Raw genomic sequence first — 22,372 nt, 5'->3', positions numbered from 1 at the left:
ACCACTTGGCTGTAGGTCAGTGGGATGGGGGCTTTGCATATATTTTGTGCCCTTTGAGGAATGCTTGTTTGTAGCTGGGCACCCATGACTGCCACCCCTGGAAGAAGCATCCCATATTCACATGTGACATTTGACTTCTGTGGCAGTGGAACTGGGACCCTGGAGAGGACTTCAGTACCCTGGATCTGCAGGAATCATGAGATACTCAACTCTTGCCTAGGATTTTACTGCTCTGTGCAATACAGGCACTCAGAAAGGACTGTTGCTGATGCTGTGGGTTGAGCTCGGATCCCATCATCCTTCACATTTCCATATCAGATGAGCCTGCCACCCACCCCACTGTTCTCTACACAGCCTAGGTGCAAGGCAGTGCCTCTCCTCATCCACCATTAAAACCCACCCTGACATCAGTAAAATCAAATGCCAATGCCTTGCAGTCGTCAGGGCAGCTCTGTAATAGCGGTCCTTGTTCTCAGGGACAGATTTATTTTTTCCCTTGTAATACTCTGGCTTCTGTTTTCCCTAAAGGATTAGCTGGGGAAGGGCACTCAGCAAGAACTGGTGGCTGCAGCCACGCAAGTTGCCTGGAAATAGGCAAGCCACAAAGACAGGTCATGCCGAGACGATGCCACCTCACAGCAGCTTTCGCACTGCAGGCAGCGAGCCCTGCCCAGCTGGGAAGCCTGACCCACACGTGCATCGCGATGCCCTGGCCCCGAGCTGGGCAGCAGCCAGCCCCCCCAGCTGCTCTGAGGGTGTAAAAAAAGAGGTGGCCTTAAGGCTGTGGCATGAAAAATCCCTGGTACTTCACAAACTGTGCACATTACATTGTTTTTCTAGGTTACCTAAATTCCCCCCTCAGTTTCAGATGGAAGTGAAACTCTTACTTGCTGTCGAAACTGGGGGGGATAATTTTGCACGGCAACATCTTTTCCTCAGATGGGTTATTCAATCAAGTAACTGCAACTTGCAGGTTTCCAATTGCTCCCCTAACCGCCCTCTGGCCTGTAACACAAAAGAAATAAACACATTCAACTTATTTTTCTTAGAGGAGAACATCTGTGACCCATTAACGTTGGATCCTGGGCTGCAAAGCCAGCTTTGGAGCCAGGCCTGAAGCACAGCTTGGGCAAATCGGTCATTCACTTCTCTGGGAGTTTGGCATTACTGTTCTCTAATATTTTATCAGTATGTTTATTTTTGTTATAGTAGCACTTCAGGGCTTCAAAAAAGAGCTACATCAATATTTTAGTGTGTTTAAGTAAGCTTTTAACAGTAGCATTTCCAATTTGGATGTATTTTGAAGTCTTTCTTATTTCTGTGCTGTGTTTTTTCAATGTCATCAGTGCATCTTCTTCCGTCAAATGCATCTGCACAGACGTGGAACTGCTGCATCCTTGACAGCTAAGCTTTTTTCTGACAGACTGCCCTACTAAACTGATTCTGGTTGCTTTACACCTTTACCAGATTTTAACCCTTTGGGCTAAAATTTCCCATGCCCATTATCTGCCTCCAACTGGTTTATTTTCCTTATTTTTAGTTGCAGTGAAAAACAGCCTTGCTGGACTGAGGTTAAGTAAAACTACATTTTACCCCTATTAAAACCTTCTACAGCTATTGAAGTTGAAAATTAAACCACATGGTAACTCCGCTGTGGCTCATGCTGTCTCCTTTTCCGCTTCATCGAGCTTTGCCTGCAGCTGCGCCCCGATGAAATACCGTGGTCTTACAAACAAGATGCAGCCCACGAGACACAATGCGGCTCTCCAAGCGCTGCCTTGGCACCGGAGTGCACCCAGCTTTTATTGAGAGTATTTGTCATGCTGTGAAACCCTGTTTTACTGTTCTATTTCTAAACCCACTCAGGCCCGATGGCTTTTCACAAAGCTGGTCTTTATTACACCTGTTTGCGACAGACCGTGCTTTCAATCTGCTTATGGGCATCATGTAGCTGACTTGATCCATAAAGTGCTATTTCACATGGATCATTCCTATTTTTGCATGGGTTTCCCTCTCCTCATCATTCTTGCTGGTGGCTGAGGCGGCCGAGAAGCTCCTGCCTGTGGCTAAGCACTGGGGGTTTCACCGGGGAAGTCCTACGAGGCAGGAGCGGGGCCTTTGTGCCACTGCAGCCTGAGGATGAGGGTGACCTCCATAGCCTGAGTGAGGTGCATGGGTAGGGTGGATGCTTATTTTTGGGACTCAAAAGGATGTTTTCCTCTCGCCTTGAGATGTTACAGGCACAGTTTATCACTGTGGTTATACAAATAAAATACCCTTGCCTAGAAATGGTGACAGGTTGTACATTTAAAAATGAGTGCCTTTTGGGAAATCACAGCTTCACTGATGCTTCTTTTGCAGCTATTTCCCTCAGCACATAGATAGTGTAGTTCTGCATTAAATGCTGCCTTTTGCTCAGTCCAGGGGTGTGCAAACCGCTTACACCAGTGAGATGCTGCAGGATGGAGGAGTCACAGAAGCCGGACATCTCCTCGTGGCATGGCTGCTGCATCGCCACTTGTTTTTATTGTGTGCACTCCGGGTGTTGTTTTCTTATATTCGTAACAGCTTAGAAATGCACATAACAATGGTTTAGAAATCATTCCAGAGCGAGAGAATAAATATGCATGGGTACAAATCTCAAGGGCAGGAAAAAATTAAGGATGCTTTTCTTCCCTTCGGTACAGGCGTGACCTTCAGCGATAGAAACTCAACAACCCCCCCCCCCCATTTTCTACTCCCCCCTCTCTTTTGCCTAGGTACCGCAGAGCTCTCAGAGCAGCGTGTCATGTTTTCTACATGATGCCATCACTTCAAACCGTGCAGTGAACTCATGGGTTTAGGGAGTCCAGCGTCATTGTCTCTGAAGCTTTCAAAGCTTCGCTTTAGTTTTAAATGCCTCTTTAAGCACAGACAATGCTCCGATAGGCTTGCTGAAACTAAATGAAGCTTATAAAGCTTTGAACGCTATTGTAACATGGTGGGTCCCGCAGGAGACTGCAAAATCCTGCTGTGTGCAAGGATCCACCATGCTTTCAAGTGGATGCACTGTATGTGCTAAAAAATGTAGGCAGAGCAGGGCAAGGAAAGGACAGAGTGTGTCAGCATATTTTTTGAATTACCTAGCATTTGATTGATACCACAACAGTAACATTGCTTTCTAAAATAAAAATAATTTACTATCCTTTCTTCTTTTTCTTTAGTAAACAGAGAAGTTTGGGACTGATAAGTAGATATTTACACTGTTTTCTTACTTGAGATTTCAAAGCCAGTGGCTCTTTTTTTTCCTCAATGTTTCATAAGCTGCACTGTTAAAATAACTTAAGTTGTCCTACATTCATCAAGTCTTCTAGATGATCATATAGATGCTTGTTTTAGTGTGCAGATTTTTCCGATGAAAAATGCATGAGACGGGGAGAAATGAAAAAAGTAGGCCAGGTAAGCACCCTATTTTTCTGGCTCTGTTTAATCACAGCCTAGAAAGTCAAAGTGAGCTGGCAAAAATTCTGCTTAGAAACAAGAGCGCAATGTTTGTCATCTGTGGTAATGAGTACGGTGTCATTAACAGCTTATTGGGGCAGTGCCGTGCTGCCTGTTTGCTTTCCCCTCTTCAAACAGGCAGTGGGCCGCTGACCCAGATTGGGCGTGTAAGACGAGAGCGATTCCTTCCCAACAAGCCCCAACAGTGACAAGTGGTCATTAATTGTAAAAATTCTGCCAGTGTGAGGTTTTAGAAACAATTTGTACTTCTTTAATTACACTGCCACGGCAGGCTTTGTCCCAGGCACTCTTATCAGTCTGAATTTGTCTTTAAAAGAATTAGGTTCAGCCCAGCAAGGGCTGCACTCACCGGCTTTGCAAAAAATCTTTGCTGGGGATGCGAGGGGGGGAGGCGCACGACGGTAATTGTCGCCAGGAGGAAGAGAGAATCTCTTGTTCCCATATTGTTTTATTATTCTAATGATGCGGAGGCACCCTGACGGAGATCGTGGCCCTGCTCCGCTGGTAGTTACACAAACACTGCGGTGGTAGGAGAGTCTCTGCTCCCAGAAAGCTGGCTGGCTAAGCAAGCTAGCTGGGCAAACACCAGGGAGAAAAGGGAGGGCTGCTTATCTTCAGTTGTCACACAGGGAACTGAGCACAGAAATTTATGGCTGTGCCCTGCCAGGTCCTCTTTTTCTATTTTTTTTTTTCCTCCCTGTGCACTCACCCGTGAGCTGATCTTTGGGAAGCACGTAGCCCTGTGACAGGAGTCAGTGGGACTTGGCTTTCCTTGGGTGGGATTGAGCCCGCACTGATTTGTCAGGTCACCCAGCGGCAGGTGTTTGGGGAAATGCTGCCCCTTTGATGAAGAATGAGCTAGCTGGATGAGGAGATGGCCCGAGTAAAGGTGCTATCCCCCCTCAGTCTCTCTTTGGGATTTGTAGCCTTATCAGGGGGGACTGGCCACTGCTGCACTTGCCGATAGGGCCAGCCCCGGGCGTGTGGGGCGGGCCTGGGGTTGTACAGCCACAGGGCTGATAAAGCGGAGCCCAGCCCAGCAGGAAGGGAGGCTGCCTGAGAGGGTGAGGAGAGGCCCTGGGCTCCACCAGAGACTGCCACAGACCTCAGGACAGGCATATTTCAGCCCACACCAACGGGGCTTATCACTGCCGATTTCCTGGCTGGGGATGGCAAGGTGAAGATAATACTCCAGAGCGGGCTGACCACTTCCCTGGGCCTTTTTTTTTTTTTTTTTAAATATATCACCTTCAGCGCATACTGTCTGTCAAACTGTACCTAATGGAAACCCCTAAATGGATGATCCGTATGCTTATGTTGAGCATTAACTGCATATGGTGCAATATGTGACTGCAAATAAAATGATTGCATACTTTGACTAGAAAGACTTCTGTTGGACTCAGTTCCCCCAGAAATTAGTTTTGCCTAGTGTTTCTGTACAGTGTAATGTCTTTTTTGAAAGGCAGGTAGCCTTCCTTGCTGGAAGTAATGGGGATTTGTAATGGCATTTAGGGCTGGATTAATTGCTGTGTGCTTTACGATTTGCAGAAGTTTACAGCAGTATCTCTAGACTGCTGTAGGTAAAACTCAGCTCCTTTTCCTTGTAGTTCAAGGGCGAGGGAAACAGTAAAAATAAATATTTCAGCAGTACATCCTACTACTGAAAAACAAGTCAAAGATCTTAAAGTATGCTAGCACAGGGATTTGTTTCACATGAATAGTAAATACATGTATAGCCTAAAAAAAATCTTCCCTAGCTGGAAAACAGCATTGTCAATAGGTCTGTGAGCCTTGGAAGAGCACTAACACATTTGCAGGTAGCTGGTGGAGCTGCACCAGCCGGTCCACACCAGGTTCACATGGTGGGACCACCCCCTCCCAGTGCATCGCCCGACAAGTTCCTCATCCAAATGTTTTAGCAGTTGTTTGCTTTTCCAGGTTGAGTGGGGTGAATCTATTGACTCTGGATTAGTCACTAATTTTGGGGGAACAGAAGAGTACCATGGCGGCCTGTCAAAGAGGGCCAGCAGGGATATGCTGACAGTCTTTGTTTCCCCCCACTGCGCCCTGCACACCGAGTTCCTTCTCACCGACAGGTCCACAGCGAGGCTTGAGGAGCGAGGCTGCTCTAAATAAAACCGAGCTGTGGTGACGAGAAGGCAGTGAATCTAGGTCGGATGCAGTTGGAAAGCTGGTGGCGGCGGTACCAATGTGTGCATAACCATGCAGTGAGGGATGCAGTGTTAGGGACGCCTAGGCAATGTGAGCAGTGAGTGGGGTCACACACTGGCTCGCTGCAGGCACTGCCACGGGCGAGGAGGAGCAGCGCAGCCCCCACAGACTGTGGGAGGAGACAAACCCTCCCTGGGGGAGCATGGGGCTGGCACCCACTGAGTGTGGCTGAGAAGAAGGGGTGGCAGAAACCAGTGGGGCAATGGGTGCTGCGAGACACAGGGGTCTTGGGTCCCCTCCTGCCCAACCAAGGCCAATAAAGGCAGATGTTTCGGCCTGGAAGAACCCAAATATCCATGCTCTTATGGTTGCAGAAGTCACTTAGAGCCTTACTTGGGAGGAAAAGCTCTCTCTAAAGCAGCTATCCAAGCACCTGTCCAAACATGGCTGCATGTTTGCTGGCAGAGAAACATTCAACCATTCCCATTTTAAAAGGTGCTGTTTCTGTGCAAGGCCCAGGGCGCTCTGGGGCACAGGTGGAGGGGTGCCATGGCGTGCGCCCATATAGCCGGGGCAGCAATTCCTCTGCCTGCCTGTGGGGAAGCATGTGCAAGGCGATTAAAGATGCAGAGGGACAGGGTGGAAAACAAAAGGCCTGACAGGCAGAGAGCAGGAAAAAGGGGGGAAGAGGAGAAAGCGAGAGGAAGATGTGGGCAGGAGACAAGACTGCACCGTACATCAGCCGTTGTGCAATATTGGCGAACACAAAAGTCCTCTCCTTTAGGGAGTGGGTCAGCACTGCTTTTTCCGCGAGCAGAGACACACTGCCTGCACACAGACCCACCATCGCCTCCAGTCAAACCTGGATGGCCTCCAGGGGGGAAAAGCTTTTACAACCGCTAAGCAGAGAGGGCATCGTGTAGCTGTCCCGCTGCCGATGGGGACCGAGGTCTCAAACGGCCTCGTGTGTTGACTCAGTCCGGAGCTGAAAACGGGTTTTGTCATTTGTTTGGCTTTATTTACGAGCCTTTGGTGAGTAAGCACCATGTTTCCATTGTTTATGTGAGTTACTAAGTGCGATCGGTAAGGAGAGAACCAGGCGCAATTTTGGGGTTGTGCAAACCTCGTTAGCGGAGCGTTTGCTTTCTTTTTTTTCTTCAAGGTTTGCAGAACTAGTTTAACAACTGTTTTTTCCTGTAATTTAAGTGTTTGAGGGTTTATTTTTTTGAGCAAAAGGGACAAGTGCTTTACAATATGATTAGAAGGGTGTGTGAGACGCCTGTTAAAACCACGTGACCAGCATACGCTACTGCTGGGCTATGTTCTACACTTGTGTTCTATAAACGCCATGATTACCAGAGAGACCCATCAGGCACCAGAACAGTTACTTCAAACCAAACTGGATCAGAACAGCAGCCGTAATCCCCCAACGCACAGCACTGCTAAGCAGTCAAGGAATACTAAGGCAAATAAACCCCACTGCCCCTTTACTTCCCGGACTGTACAGCCGCCGTTGGCTTTGGCAGCATCTTTGCTGAGAACATCTGCGCTAAGGGCACCAGATTGGGGCTGTTTCGGTTTTTTGCTCCTCTTCTCCCTCCCCTCACTCTTCCTCTCTGTGCTCTCCCCTCCCCCTTCGCGCTGCATCCTGGTTTTCTTCCTTCGCTCTTTCAATGCTGTTTTTTCCAAAAATGACAGAGGAGCACCGGGCCCGGCGCGCTGACATCCCGCACGGGCGTAAGGGAGGGAGGGGAGCTCCCGGTCCCGCCGCAAACCACGCGCCACCTGCACAACCGCGCTAATAAAACCGATTTCGCATCATTTTTCCGCAACGCCCCCCCCGCACCTCCTGCGTTTCCCTATTGCTTTGGCGGGGGGGGGGGGGGGGGGAGTTGGGTGGGGTATGGGGTGGGGGGGCGGGGGGGTCGCCCCCCGCCATGTGCTCGGCGCTGCCGGCAGCGGGCGGGGCGTGCCCGGGGGCGTGTCCGGGGCGCGCAGCCGCGCGTGGCGGCGGTGGGCGGTGCCGGCGGGTGGTGCGGTGCCGCCCCGCCCCGCCCCCGCCCCGCCCCGCCCAGCCGCAGCACGGCGCGGCGCGGCTCGGCATGGCGGGGCTGCGCTACCCGCAGCAGGGCGGCTACTGCCGCGCGGCCGCGGCCATGAACCTCTTGCTCGGCGTCTTCCACGTCCTCCTGCCCTGCTTTCGCCCCGGGGAGGCGCAGGGACAAGGTGAGGGCGCCGACGGCGCGGCTCGGCTCGGCTGGGGTCGGGTCGGGTCGGGGGAGGGAGCGGGGGTGCCGCCGCCGCTGCCCGCGCCGGGCGTGCGAGCGGGGCCGCCGCCCCCGCCGCCGTCCCTCGGACGGCTGCCGCGGTGGCAGCCCGGGGACACAAAGGGAGCCGGGACGTGGCTCGCATCGCCCCCCCCCCCCCCCCTCCGCCCCGCGCCGTCCTGCGCCCCGCGGTGCCAGCCGCGACCCGGTGTCAGCCGGGCTGCCCGTCGGGGCGGGCCTGCCCCGGCGCGGGGAGCCCCGGGCCGCCGCCGCCCGCGGGCTCTGGCCTCCCGGCCCCGGCCCCTGCGAGTGCGACCGGCCCATCTGCGCTTTCTCTCTTTCTCTGCCCCCGCAGCCATCGAGCCCATCCCCGGCGTGGTGGAGCTGTGGCAGGCCGAGGAGGGGGAGCTCCTGCTGCCCGCCCAGGTGAGGGGGCGCCGGGGGGGGCGGTGGTTGCGGGCGGGGGGGCGAGGTCGGGCCGCGGCCCGGGGGGGGGTCGGGTGCCATCACGGGGCCTTGAGGGGCCGCGGGGGGTGGATTTGGGTTCGGGTTCGGGGGGCGGGTGTGGGGCCGAGCCGGGCCGCGGTGGGGGCGGCCTCGCCCGCTGTCACGCCGCAGCCCCCTCCCCGCGGCTTCCCCCTCCCAGCGCCTCGCCGCTACCGGGGCTGCAACCAGCTATGGGATTTTTTTGGCTTTCTTTTTTTTCCTTTCTCCCCGCCCCCCCCCCCGGTTTATCTTTTTTTTTTTTTTTTTTTTTGTTAATAGCGAGTGTAATTGTGCACGGTAAATACTGAATGTGTATATAATGAATATGCATATATTTATATCTCAGACCTGCTCAGGTGAAGCCATTTTTTCCCCTCAAATGACACATCATTTCTGATGTTGTTCCTCTCGTCCTAGCGCACTTTTGTTTTGCTTAGCTGCTTTTCTTGAGCACTAACAAGATTTGTTAAATTCTGCATTGTCAAGAGGAGCCAGTACAGTAAAATGCATGGCCGGGCTGGTAAGCGAGGAGGGGAGCTGAAGGCAGTGGTCTGGAGTTTATGGCATTTGAGGCAGTCGTTTAACTTGCACTGACAGACTCTGCCATATGTTGAGCTGGGCCTTCCTAGACTTCAAGGCACCAGGCTCGTAAATGGGAAGAAGCAGACCTTAGGGACATCATCTTATGTGAGAGGGAAAAGAGGGTAATTTATTTCTCTTAAGCCATTATATCATTCCCTAGTGCTCAGCCATTGATACCCATTAACATAGGGAAAAATAGCAGAAGTGTTCTTTCTTCCCTCAGCTAGCTAACAATCGATGCGGCTTACCAGAGCCCAGCATTTTGTATCGTGGTATTGTGAAAATATTATCTATTGTATATACATAAAATTTTTAAAAAAATGAAGCTGTTCAGAATTTGCCTGGTGCAGGTCTGGTAGTAACTAAGGGATGGTGCAGAGTCTCTGCCCAGGGATGCTGTAAGGAACTTGGCCTTTTGCTTCTACCTTGAAGATGTGAAGATGCATTGGATGTAGAATCATGTAATGCAGTCGTTTGTAGTTGCTTCTCCTAGCAAAGCTGCAATTGAGTGATGATGACGTGATGTTTACTTCCTGAGGAGATTAGGTCCTCTTGGAAAACACTTTGTTCTTGAGCATCCTAGTAAAAATAAGCTGTAGCGTGGCTAAAGGAAAACCAGGCACGAATGGCCCGTGAACTTGCCGTGGTTGAGCATATGGTCTTGAGGAGTCCTTGCAGCAGGGAAAGGTGAAGCTGAGGCTGCTGCTACTCTGTCGCTTAGTAGATGCAGCATTAGGCATGCAGGAAAGAATACAGGTCTGGTTTCAGTTGCGACAGAGTGAGAAGTGAAAATCGTGATAGGCTCACTGAAATAAAAGGTGGACGTTAAAAGCCAGATGAACTCTGAGCACTAGCAGTGCATTGGCTGTTTTGGATGGCTTTCCCCTCTGAGCTTGGGGACCACAGCAGCATCTGACAAGTCAGTGACTGCTCAAGCTGAAGCAGAAGGTCCTGGGTTCCTCAAAAAGGTTTTAAGACCGAAGCTTGGTTCCAGGCCCAGCCTTGGCACCTGAATTTCTGTTCCCTTGCGGGCTTGGGCTTTACCAAGCAGGTCTCGGGCTTGGGGCCTGTGGCCAGATTTGAAGCCGCCTTTCCCAGTTGTCAGTGGGGAGGAGGAAAGGACATCTCTCTTGGTCCCTGCGGATACAGCGAGGGACCCTTCCAGCACAGCTTCCATGGAGTGGTGGCACTGCTCTGCAATGGTCGGTCATGGCTCTTCTCTGAGCGCCCAAGGAGCTGAGGGTTTCTCACCCTGCTGCGATTCCCTGCAGCGTGTGCAAGGTCCTGAAGGCAATTTGTCATCATCGCCCTGCTTGGGTGACCATTCTGGGTTGGTGAGGGCCATTGGTGGAGGTGCCAGCATCAGCTCCAGAGATTTGGAAAACCACTTTATCTGCTAACATCTGACTGCCCTTTGTTAGAGGGATGCTTAAATTTGCGAGTGGTTTATTGCTTGTCGGTCTCCACGCTCCACTTAAAAGAAAAGGTCTGACTTACTCCTCATAGTGAGGTTGTCCATGTTGTCTTCCTTGCAAGAACAGACTTTCTCACGTAGACCCTCACAGAGGGTTGTTGCCCAGTGTTCGTGTACCACAGCAGTGGTGATGCGATGATGAGGATCTAGTAAGAGGAAGACCTTCCTTGCTTTTGAGTGGATAGTAAACATTGTTTGATAGGGAATATCCAAGGGTTGCTTCATTCACGTGTTTAAAGATAGGTCTCACGGAAGACTTTGGGAATGGGAAGTGACCTGGTTCCCTTGATCTGGTTCTTCCTGTTCCCGTTTGGAGGAGGGTGGGTGAGAATGCAGCCTGGGAGAGCAAGGACTTCACAGGCAGAAGTAAAAAATCAAGGAAAGGAACTGTGCATGCTCCCCTCCCAAAGCACCTCCCTTCCCGTCTGCGTATTGCAAGCTTTGAGCAGGGATATGGATTAGGCTGCCCTGTCTGCCCAGCCCTCTTGCCTGTTTCTGGCAGGTTACCAATGCTGTCTGATGGATGTTTTTCCCTTTCTGTTGTGGCTTTGCACTATTATTTTCCATGCATCATCAGCTGCCTGTGACAGAGCAGTTTTGAGCATTCCTTGCTGCCTGCAGGATTTGAAGATGAAAGTTGGACGGGTTGGTAGCCCATTCAGCCATCAGGTTGCCCACGCGTGCTTTTGTTCCAAGAGCATGTTCTGAATAAAGACATCGTGTGAAGAGGCGAGGGAGGGGAAACAGCATTTTAATATTTGTAGTTGCTTTCTAGGCCTTTCACAGCATCGCTTTGTCTACGTGAACTGCATGAATTTGCATGCTGGAGCGCAGCCGCCCAGGGCCCCCGCGCCTCCACCCCGGTTGGTCGTTCTACCTTCTGTTTCCTCTTGCTTCCCTTTCATTGTTTGTGCTTCTCTTGTGCCCCCTCCCAGCTTCCCCCTTACATGTATTTGTGCATTTTCTTTTTTCTTTTTTTTTTTTTTTGTTGCCCTCATGCTTGTAATCTTTTGATTTTTGGCTTCCTCTGAAGCCTGCAGAGCTGTTGGGGATGGCTTACCTACTGCTCTTGCACCGCAGCCGAGCCTGAAGGGTGCCCGGAGCATTGCAGTTGGTGAGGGTGTGCGTGGGCTTGTGCGCTGGCGATGAGGAGGAGCTGGCTGTATCTAGCATGCTGACAGTCTTCCACTGGTTTGCAGCTTCCTCCAGCATTTTAATGTTTCTTCCTGGGTTCCCTTTTTGCTTCTAAGACAGGCTGGGTTTCCCGGTCGGATGTGGTATCTGTATTCCCTTGTGCTCAGTTCCTCTTTCTTGTTGAAGGTGGTGTGAAGTGTGGGATAGCTGCAGAGCTCCTGCCTTGCTCTTGTCTTCCTCCTTGCCCTTGACCTCCTTTTTATAGCAAATTTCCCTGGGGTGGGTGTCTGGATTTTTGTTTTTCTTCCCATCATTTGTCCTCAGTGTGGAAAAATGTAAAGTCTTGCCTGCCCTGATGGTTGGGAGATGCATGGAAAACCAGTGGGATTTTGACATGGAAAATCTCCAGTGCGAGAGGCTTGATTAGCGCAGTTGTGGTTTTTATGCAGACTCCTTATAATTTTGTGGTTTTGCTTGTTTGTTTGTAACTTGTTAATACTTACTTTACTAAAATGCTTGGGAGAAAAGCTTCTTTGTGTAGGCCTTGATGCCTAAGCCCTTCACCCTTAAAAGCTGAAAAAGCTCCAAATATAAACAGCCATGTTGGAGCACTTCAGTGCAAAGCTGAAAGGTGGTTAGTTATATTTTTTTTTTTTTTTTCTGAAAAGGAGAGGAAAGAACCCAAGGAAAAGCACAATAAGGGTATTGGGCCTGCTATCTCCACAGCCATGAGTGTATGAAAGGAGAACCACAAATGCCATTTAAAAGAGGTATTGGAATGTCACAGTTGCGTGTTTTTGTCCATCAAACTGCTTTGGTGATTACTGCGAACATCTGAAGGCAGGGGCAGGCAGGCTCGGTACCTGCAGAGCAGGGCATTCAGTGCTTTTCTTTCAGCCCCTTGCGTTTTGAGGGAGGAACTATTCTGAAGTGAATTAATGAAGGTTACGTTGTAGGTCTTTTTATCACAATTGAAAATGACAGTAAGTTATCAAAGGCAACATATACCAAACTTTTTCATGGTGACAGTGCTGTGTCTGTCTGATGTGATGGCTTTTCTACTGTTCCTGTGTGTTGCGTAGGAGAGGAGCGAGATGTTTCATTAGAAGAACGCCTTGTGTGTGTTTCAGTTTGCTTGCAGATACCTAGGAGATTACAGTGACTGCTTATTTCAGTTTACTGTTACACTCTTTCAGGTGCTTGAATTTGGAGAAAGAGAAAAATACCACAATATTTATTGTATTGAAGTCTGTTATGGACGCTGGGCAAATACAGAGTTGCTGCCTTGACTTTCACTTTATAAGGGTTCTCCTCGAGTCTGAAAGATTATTATTGTTTTCTTTTCCCATGTAGTAGCAACTCATCTTCAGTTCCTGTTCTTCAGTGCAGCTCAGGGGCTAATAAGGTTAATTGTTCTGCTGGTTTCGAAAGCTGATGAAGACCTTGTTCTTATGTATCCGAGATACGCAGCACTGCAGTATGTCATTAACAGGGGCGCATCCCATCAGCTATGCACAAATTGAATGTACAGAGTCACCTACTTCAAAGAAGGGTTGTCTGAAGGCGCACAATTTGTGTGAAAGCCCGAGACAGACTTGGTGTGAGAATTGTGTTCCTCTTTGGGCTGTTAAAAGTCTCCTCCAGCCTCCCAGCTGAGCTTCTGGATGGTGCTGATAGGACTTGGGGCTGGTTGGCCATGCAGATTATGCAGAAGCTGTCAGCCCAGGCTCTCATGACTTGTGTGACATGAGAGGTGCTTTTGGGGGCTTTCTAGCACAAGATAAGCACCTACCCAGGATGAGGTTTGGAGGAAGGGGATTTTTTTTCCTGTCATGGATAGGCTGCTGGGACCTGCATTTTGACTTCAGGAGTCATTCCCTTCCTCCCATCCCTCTGTAGTCCTTAGTCCTTGTCTGGCAATATGGTTGTGTTTTGGCTTTTTTTAAAATCCTCAGTGTAAGTATGCATGTAGCCTGTGACATACAGAGGAGAGAAGATAGGAGAAAGCTGGACATGGGTCTCTGTGTGCATGCTCAGTTGAGGGTGATTTTTAAAATTTTTTTTTTCTTGCACAATTTATGCTGTGGCTGCACTGTAGGTTGGGAAGGTTTTCTTCATTGTTGCTTGAGGAGAAGTGGTAAGATAGATAGTGTTAAGGGTGTAATGACACAGTCCCAGGTTTCTGATGCCTGGCAGATGTTAAGCCATTTAAAGGAGGAGTTAAGCCATTTAAAATGAGGGTAGCTTGCCAGCCTGTTGTGGCAGAGAAGCTGTTTCTGGAGGAGATGGATGAGGAGTCCTCTAATTCTGCTTGGTATTGTACTGAGGTCCTGGAAGTACAAAAGGAGCTTGGAGAAGCTGGAAAACAGATGATGGGTTTGTACTGTGCCATATGGGTAGTGTCTAACAGCCAGGCTTTCCTCGGTTGTTAGAGGAGATGGACAGGTTTTTGTGAGGGCCAGGTGCTAGGACTTCTAGGTAGATAGGTCTGTGCTGAAGAGCTGTGTGATGTGCTGCAGATCCTGGACAATTATCACAGTGTCTCCAACCTCCCTTTAAGGGCAGGCGTACAGAAAGATCGTCAGGTCCTCCAATTAACTTGTACTTCCCTGTCAGTCTTGTTAGAGATTTGGTTATGCTGTGGTGAAGGCTGTGCTGTTTCTGTTGGATGAGCTGCTTGTGGCAAAAGATTGAAATTTAGATGCATCTGGTAGCTTTTGGCAAGATCTGTAATAATATTAGCCATAAGGTGATTATTTTAGCCATAATAATGTTGTTTATTAATAATAATATTAACCATATTTGCTGCCTTAGTGTGATTATCTTTTTTCCCCCCTTCATGACGGTCAGGTCTTCAGAAATCCTGCTTTCTGTTCGATTCAGTAGATTAGAGTAGGGCTGCCTGGTCTGCATAAGCATCTGAAGCCTGTAGAGGGATGTTCAGTGTTTGTGCAGGTGATTTTTTTTTTAATTATTTTTTTCCAGTATGTAGTGAAAATAGGAGCTAGAGTCAAAGCTGGTGACTTGGGGCCTGTTCCGTGATGCACTTACATGGGAAACGTGTAGGAGGGGTGGTGGAAGGTGCACACTTTTAATTTTAAAAATGGTAGGGTTTTTTTTTCCTGTCTTTTCATTACTAAGGTCTGTAGCTCATGTCTTGTGGAACCCTCATCTGCAGAAGCAGTAGCTGGGAAAACTTACCAGCTGTTCCTGGCAGGATAACTGTGACCTCTTCTTGAAAAATGTTAATCTCCCTAAAGTTGTCCCTGATTTCATCAGCGTAGGTGGGATGGCTGTAACATGCTCCATTTTGAGTTGTACCTAAAGCTTTCCTGGAGATCTTGTCCAGTTCAAAGCAGCTACCTGCTTGTTTTAAGTGGATTTCCTGCAGGGAGCTCATTGAACCAACGCTTGAGTTCATTTCTGTAGACAGCTCAGAGTGGTTAGTTGTGAACTGCAAGCTGGCACAGTTTGTTAACTGCATGTCTCGAAAATTACCTTAGTCCAGCAACTGAGCTAAGCTGTTGTGTTTAAAGCCTTTACTCTCTCGTATTTCTGTACATGCTGCTGATCACTGGTATGGTCTGGGTTTGCGATCTCGCCATACCATTGGAACATGGTAACTTGCCTTTGCTTTTGGTGTTACCACATGATCTGAATTTCAAGGTGTTCTGCATCCTATTTTCTCAGGTACCGGCTAATTAATTTTACTGACCGGGGACAGATAATTTGAAGGTGGAAGAACTAATCTTCCTATAGTTTGAGGACAATTGATGGTTTTAGGTTGCAATTGTATATGTGAGCAGAATTTTGTACAAATGCATTTGTATAAATGGTAAATGAGTCTGTTCAATCAACATTTGGAGAAGAAAAAATATGGAGTAGCCATGTTAAGTCACCATTTATCTTGGCAAAATGAATTGAAACATCAAATGGGATGACCAGCATCCACCTTACTTGAATCGTAAAGGAATTGCTGTAGGAATTTTAGATTTCTGAGTTTGTTTTGCAAGCAAGTACCATGAGAGTCCATCTTCAGAGGAGTTAAAAATGGTACATATGTCCAGTGCACCCTGTTACAATTCTGGGATTCTTACACAGCATTTTCTCTGTTTGTCAGGCTGATTCAGAGGAGGATGTGGAAGAGCACCCACAAGAGCAAAGGTAAGCAAAACTCAAATGAAAACAAGAAAATTGAAGCTCGTATTGGTTTTTGCTTTAGGAAATACTGAAGTATAATTGGGCAGACTACTAAAAATGAATTTTTTCCTGCTGCATATTAAATAGATTTTCATTACTTGTGGCTTATGATTTTCTCAACTAATATTAATATCAATTTGTTAGCAAAACCAGAAAATGGTGTGCAGCATATTCAAGACTGAAATGCCCTCTTGCATCTCTTACTCTTTATTCTATCTCTGAGCTGCGTTTGCTTTTCATTGCTTTTACACTAAAAATTCTGTGTTTATTAATTCTGCTTTATTGTATATTTTGTAATTAATTTTTTTAAACAAGAGGACAGTTTTCCCTTCCAGAATGATCAAACGTAAGCAGTCTTGGAGTGTTAATGTGTACCAGGGTGGGGAGGGAGATAAAGAAGATTTAAAGCCAAAGGCTTATTAATGTGTTGCTATGGAACAATAAATATCCTGCCTTATTTCTTGAAATCGGATAAATAATAAAGCTCTTAAGAACTGTAGCCTCAAGTCTGCTGTTTCTGTTAACATCAGGCCTCCTCTGTTTTGAAGGGTTGGGTAAATAGCATCACAGATTATTTTTTAAATACACATTTTGTTTCCTCTGAGCGTCCAGATTTAAATGCTTGGACATCTACCAGTGAAACGCTTCCTTCCTTTGGTATGTGTTAATGTGGGTACAGCTTTCAGTGCTATGCCAGCCAGAAAGATCACAAGACTTAAAATAAACATGTGTAACACCACCGTGCTCTGATGACTACAGTTAGCCAGAAATACTTTTCTCATTTATCTCCCATCTTTGCCCTTAGCTTGAGTTTGAGAGTGAATAGATCTGAGAAAACACAAGCCTTGCTGGGAGCTGGCAGAAGGAGTAAGCCTGGGGTGGGAAGGGGATGGTTATGATGGATCTGTCCTGTACTGCAGCGCTGTCTTGTCCAGCTTTTCCCCCTCTTTCTGCTCCATCGGGAGCTGCCTTGTCTGATCCCAGCATCACGTTAGGGTTTCTGTGCCTCGTCTCCATGGGAATGACAAAGGTGGTATAGAAACGGGATGGGAGAGCTGACTGACAGCTGGTGCGGATGGTTTGTGCTTACCTACATCCCCAATTCCTATCTGCATAGGTTCAGGGTTTTTTTCTTTTTTCCTTCCTCCCCTTGAGAAAAGAGGGGTAAACTATTGAAAGCTGTCATTTTTGCTGCTCAAATACAACTTTCTAATTTTCAGCTGGGGCCTACTATGGTTTTGAAGCAAAATTTTCACTGTGTGCCTAAACATGCTCTCTTTATTGAGAGGTAGTCAGAAGACAGCAATCTCAAGTGCTGTGCTTAAGGTGATTCTGGGATTTTTTTGTTAGTAGGCAGAGATGTAGTTTAGGGAAAAAAAAAATCTGCTGACTGTTTTTCTCTGGAGGTGGATGGAGTAACTGGCTACTGTGGCAGTAATATTATTGAAAGATAAATGGTTCTTGAGACTCAGGAAATAGGAAAAAGTGGTATGACCTTGTTTTTTTGTCATCCAGGTGCTTAAATATGTTTTCTAGTAATTACTCATTTTCAAAAATGAACTTGTTTTCTGAAAGTAAAGTTTATAAGGTTCACTTGCGTGGATGCAAACATCTTCTATTGTCATACTGAAATGCTTTAGAAAACTTGCCTAAAGAGACACTGGTTTGTGTGCATCTTTTAAACTGTTTTGGTTTGCCGTGTATAAACACTGATTTGTGTGTGCTCTCTATACTGAAGGAATGTTATAGTGTAGACTTTATGAAGAAGACCTAACAATGATATGTTAGAAAGACTAGAATTTTAGTTTCTTTCCAGATTAACTTTAATTCCCTTGGTTTATATTACTATATGGTGAAATCATGGGGATTTCCTTTTCCTGTAGCAGCAAAACCTGAGAGCTTGCAGCATGTCCATCGCATCGTCTGCCAGCGTGCCCTAGGGAAATCAGCTAGAGCTACCAAAATTTGATGTGAAGCTCCTAGAAGCAAAGCACCTTAAAGTAGCGGTATGAACAGAAGTTAATGGAGATAAAGAATTAAAAATTTTCCCCAGAGCTGAAGAAAGTAGAGAGATTTCAGCATCTTGGGGCATAAAGGAGAAGGTCTCTTCCCAAAACACTGTTTTATTCAGTTTTTAATTCTAGGTTAATGGGCTCTCTTGAGAGCTGGCTAAACTACTTTTTTTAATTAAAAAAAAAAAGTATTAACAATCTATTAACTGACTTCCTGTGCATGTGCATCACAGGATCTTCCATTTGGGGTGGACTTCTTCGTTTGTTATTGTTTTTGTGGCAAGGGCACAGGGGGGATGGATGTAGTCTCATTATTTCTGCCTTAGGTTTGGCTTTAACAAATACTGAAGTTTGCATGGAGGTAAAAAGGCATTGTCAAAATAGCAATTTTTTTGTAAAGAGCAATTTCAGATGTGAATGAGAAATGGTTGATTTGGAGGTCCATGGGTTTGCAGCTGCTCTGAGTGAGAAAAAGGTAATTAGCAACTCCTTAATTTCCAGACTATGATTCCTGCCTTTCTGATTGATGGATGCTACCACAGGTTGCTTTCTGCTGTTTTGTGTCTCTCTGGATCAGACTCTGAAATAAGAAATGCTGGGCAGTAGATACTTGAGTTGCTGGATGCACTGCTTCAGGCCACAGTCGGATAGAATTAAAACCACATCTATTTGGGGTAGCCTATTAAAAAAGCCTCAAGTTTCCTAAAAAAAGTTTCTTACATTTGAAAGTCAGCAGTAAAAAGAATGCCTTCCAGAACAACTTCGATTCAGGAAGTTTTGTTAGAAGAAAGTCAATGACAGTGTTGACGAAGTTTTTTGGTTTTTTCCTTCATGCTGGTGATTGTTCACTTGCCACAGCTGGCAGTAGCTAATTTTTAAGATTTAGGTGCTTGCTTTTTTATTACGCTTTTGCTAAAGCAGCAGAACGAGTCAAGTGCAGAAGTCTGTCATAGATAAAGGGACAATACTATTAAGTGATGTGCACAGATGATACCATCAAAATTTTTAGCTTTCCACTTCAAGGAAGCAGACGTTGGACTACCAAAAGAAAAACAATAAATTTTCACATGTATGACATTTTTAATCCATGGTTTTGAGGACTTCTGTAGAAAGGCCTTTGAGGATCCAGTTTCCCAGCTGACATGTTAAAGAACATTTGCACCAGAATAAACTGCTGTACTGAAGATGTGGAGCATGTACTCTTAATATGTGATGTGCATTAATAGTCCACAAGAAAGCCATACAATACTGAGATTGGTAACACTAATTACTAATGTAATTAGTGAGTAAGAGTACATTTTCCAGCCTTTACCTGTGACAGGACATATTTTGCTTTGAGCAAATAGGTATCAACTGCTAGAGACAACAAAACAGTTAAGGTGCATGGATGGCAAAATTACTGGGGGAGGGGGGAGGTTTAGCGGGTACTTAAGAGATGTGATTATAACATTTGATTCAGGAAAAATCCAGAGTGGTTAGGGAGAATGAGCCTGCTTCTGGTTGCAAGGCTGTATGCGGCAATTTCTCACTGGCCACAACTTCATCTTATCTCCAGTCAAGAGACTAAGATGAGTCTGGTGCTGTGGATGGACCGTTAAGACACTTCAGAGGTGACTCATCCTTCAAAAAAGCCTGTGTGGTCTTAGTGCCACAATTTCTGTCAGTCCAGTTCTTGGAAAGTAATGGCATAGGACTAGTGGTATGCCTCTGTACTAGATAACTAGCTTGGGTGGTGTGGCTGCGCCAAGAAAAGAAAGATTAAAAAATAGGTTAGGATCAACTGGATTTCTTTTTCCTTTTGCTTTTTCTTACTGAAAAGAATAAAAATTGATTTTGTGCCAGAAAAATGTCAGAATATTAAAAACCCCCATTGTTTTATGTTGTGTTTACTATTTAAACATTTATTAAAGTCAAACTGAGTATCCATTGAGAAAGTGTTTTAAAACTACTTTTCAGCTTTTCATTTTGAGAGTGTCAGTGAGTGCTTAAACTGTTTGAAACGAACCATCCTAAACCAGTATTACCAACTTAATCGTATCAAGTACCACTAATCATTTAGATTGTCATTAAACTTAACCCCCAAAAGTACTTGAAAAATTACATGAAGACTTTTCCTAGGATATATGCTTGGTCCTAATTTGTAATAGCAGAAGTTGCTTTTATTTTTAATAGTTTTTAATTTTTTTTTCACAAAAGCAGAAATCTGTATTAAAAAAGAAAAAACCTGCATTTCTTGGGAAAAAGCTTTTTAGTCACCATTAATGCACTTGCATTTCTACAGTATGCACAGAATGGTGTTTCTACTGGGTTGCACAAAAAACTGCTTTGATATTGGTTAACCTTTGTTTTTAATTGATAAGTCACTGCTGTTGTATCCTACTTACAATTTCACCAAATCACCAAGGGACTACTAATTTTAAGTTTTACTAGATGTCTAAAGTAAATGAAATTTACTTTATATAATCCTTAGAAGAAAAGGAGTGGAAATGAGATGCACACACCTACCTGTTATGCTTGGGGGAAAATCCCTAAGGAAGCACTTGTGGAGAACACAGAGGATAATGTGAAGCTAGAATAAAAAAAGCTTACTGAAGAAAATTGCTAGAAGGTCAACAAAGTTGGGGGAATCTCTTGTAGATGAAGAAACAGATTGTTTTGAAAGGACCTATCAGTGTTACTCTTTCTCTCCTTCCTTATGCTTCTGCCAGGCACAGCCAGGGTGGCAGGCTGAACTCATGCTGCTTTAATCTTTTATCTCTGCTTTATATGTTGCAATTCATTCACCAATGAACTTTGACCTGCTGAACTTTGTATTAAATGTTGTTAGGGACAGCTGTGCCCTCGTGTGCATTGCTTCTTCCAAAATACTGTTCTTTTTGCAAAATTGGGTTGCTTGTCTGCTCATAGAGGGAGCAAAAAACCTGTTTTGTTTTTTCTCCTGGGACATTCCATGCCAGTTCTGTGTGCTAGCAAATGAGTCAGCTATACATTTATTTATTTGTTTCTAAGTTGCTTTCAGACATTTCTGAAAGGAGAGCAGTGGTCTAGGCCAGCTGTACTCTGTTTCGCACCAGACTGAGGAGCTAATGCCATGGCTTTCTGGGATCTGGAGTTAATGGCAAACGAGACAGTCCTTCTGCATTTTGTAAAAAGTTGTCAAACTTCTGTCCTCAGTGTAGGTCCTAATTAACCTTAACTGAAATATTTTAAAGGTGATGTGTGGCCAGATTTAATTACTCTGTGATTTGCTGTTGCAATCCCACTAATCATCGAAATCTTGTCTGCTTGCCTTGAAAAAATGCTGCTGGTATGTGTGTATTTCCCTCACTGTTGTGAGCCCTCTTGGGCTGGAAGATGCCCATGGTCAGATCGGTGACTGTTTGATCTGTACATTGGCTTGTAGGCTGACCTGAAATGGACTTTCTCATCTACAGGTGAAAATTTGACTTTGAGAAATGAAGACAATCTTGGTGTGGTAATTGAGAACTGGCACTTGTGCTTTCATATGGCTCACACTGACTTGAAAAGCCACACAGTCTGTCTTCACCTCAGTTTCTATACTGGTAAAAATAGCAGGCAGTGACAGTCTCCTCCCAGCTGGGGCTGTGAGGTTATTGTTTGCACAGGGATTAGTGTATGTGAAGAAGCTGTATTTGTGGATATGTGCAATTGGAATAAACTTTCTCATGTGTAATGACCTGTTTTAAATGGAGATAAACTGTGCTTTATGTTTTGGTGTTCTGTATCTTTCTTTTCATCTGTTAATTTCTTCACTTTCCCACTTTCTGAGCTTTCTGTCTGTTCTGCAGATCTCTTGTGTACCTTTTTATGGCATCTCTTCTTTCTTTTTAGTTTCTGTCAGGGCCATGCCCGAAATGGTTGTAGTTTCTGTACTGCAAGAGGAAGAGGCTGTCTTGCCCTCTCAGTTGCCCCGCTGCTGTCCCCTGCCTTTTGCAGCCCTACAGGTTGTATCAGAAAACTCCTGTGGATGAAAAGCACTTCCTTGTTTTATTTTTGCCATGTTAACGTTTACTTGTGAGCATTCTCTGATCCGTTTCCCTGTAGCTTTCTGTGGCAGTGTCAGCTGAAAAAATGCACAAAAGTGCTCCCTTGGTCTCTTCCTCTTGCTGTGCTGGATGGCTGCTGGACCCAACACCGGCGCTGTGTGCGGCAACACGGCTCCCTTGCAGGACAGCATCTTTGTTGTGCTGCTCCCAGGGAGGCCTGCCCCTGTCTTGGTCCGGACCTTGTGGCATCTTACTGCTCCTTCCTTGGTCCTTCTGTCCCCTCTCTTCTTCCACCTGTCTTTTGGCCTGCTGTTGGGGTGGGTGGTTGTGTGGTGGTACTCGTGCCAAGGCTGACTCTCTGCTCCCTTATCTACTGCAGTGCAGGAGGAGCTGGGGAGGACCCCAGCCAAATCTGCTGCTCTGCTCACTGTTGGCGAGATAGATGAGTAGGTTAATCCCCAAAAATGTGGGGCTGAGAGGGAGAGCATCTTGTCGTGTGTTGGGAGTAATGCAGTATCAGATCAATGGCTGTTGGGC

The 22,372-nt window shown here is 46.4% G+C and overlaps 1 protein-coding gene across 6 annotated transcripts in view; it reads left to right on the top strand.

Annotated features, from left to right (window-relative positions):
• Positions 1–7,736: 7,736 nt before the first annotated feature.
• TMEM131L (transmembrane 131 like) overlaps positions 7,737–22,372 on the top strand; it is an 83,432-nt gene continuing 68,796 nt past the window's right edge. For 4 of the 6 annotated variants that reach the window (XM_074822986.1, XM_074822983.1, XM_074822985.1 and 1 more), the window contains exons 1-3: positions 7,737–7,899; positions 8,296–8,366; positions 15,737–15,780. In XM_074822986.1, the coding sequence (XP_074679087.1) occupies positions 7,776–7,899; positions 8,296–8,366; positions 15,737–15,780 (239 nt within the window). In that variant the 5' untranslated portion in view covers positions 7,737–7,775. Of the gene's footprint in view, positions 7,900–8,295; positions 8,367–12,284; positions 12,387–15,736; positions 15,781–22,372 lie in introns of those variants that run through there. The other 2 variants (XM_074822987.1, XM_074822988.1) reach the window with 2 other exon arrangements.

The sequence above is a fragment of the Strix aluco genome, chromosome 4 (genome assembly GCF_031877795.1).
Source record: "Strix aluco isolate bStrAlu1 chromosome 4, bStrAlu1.hap1, whole genome shotgun sequence".
NCBI classification, from domain to species: domain Eukaryota; kingdom Metazoa; phylum Chordata; class Aves; order Strigiformes; family Strigidae; genus Strix; species Strix aluco.
Note: the sequence above shows the minus strand (reverse complement) of the source record. Positions and strands in the feature narration are given on the sequence as shown.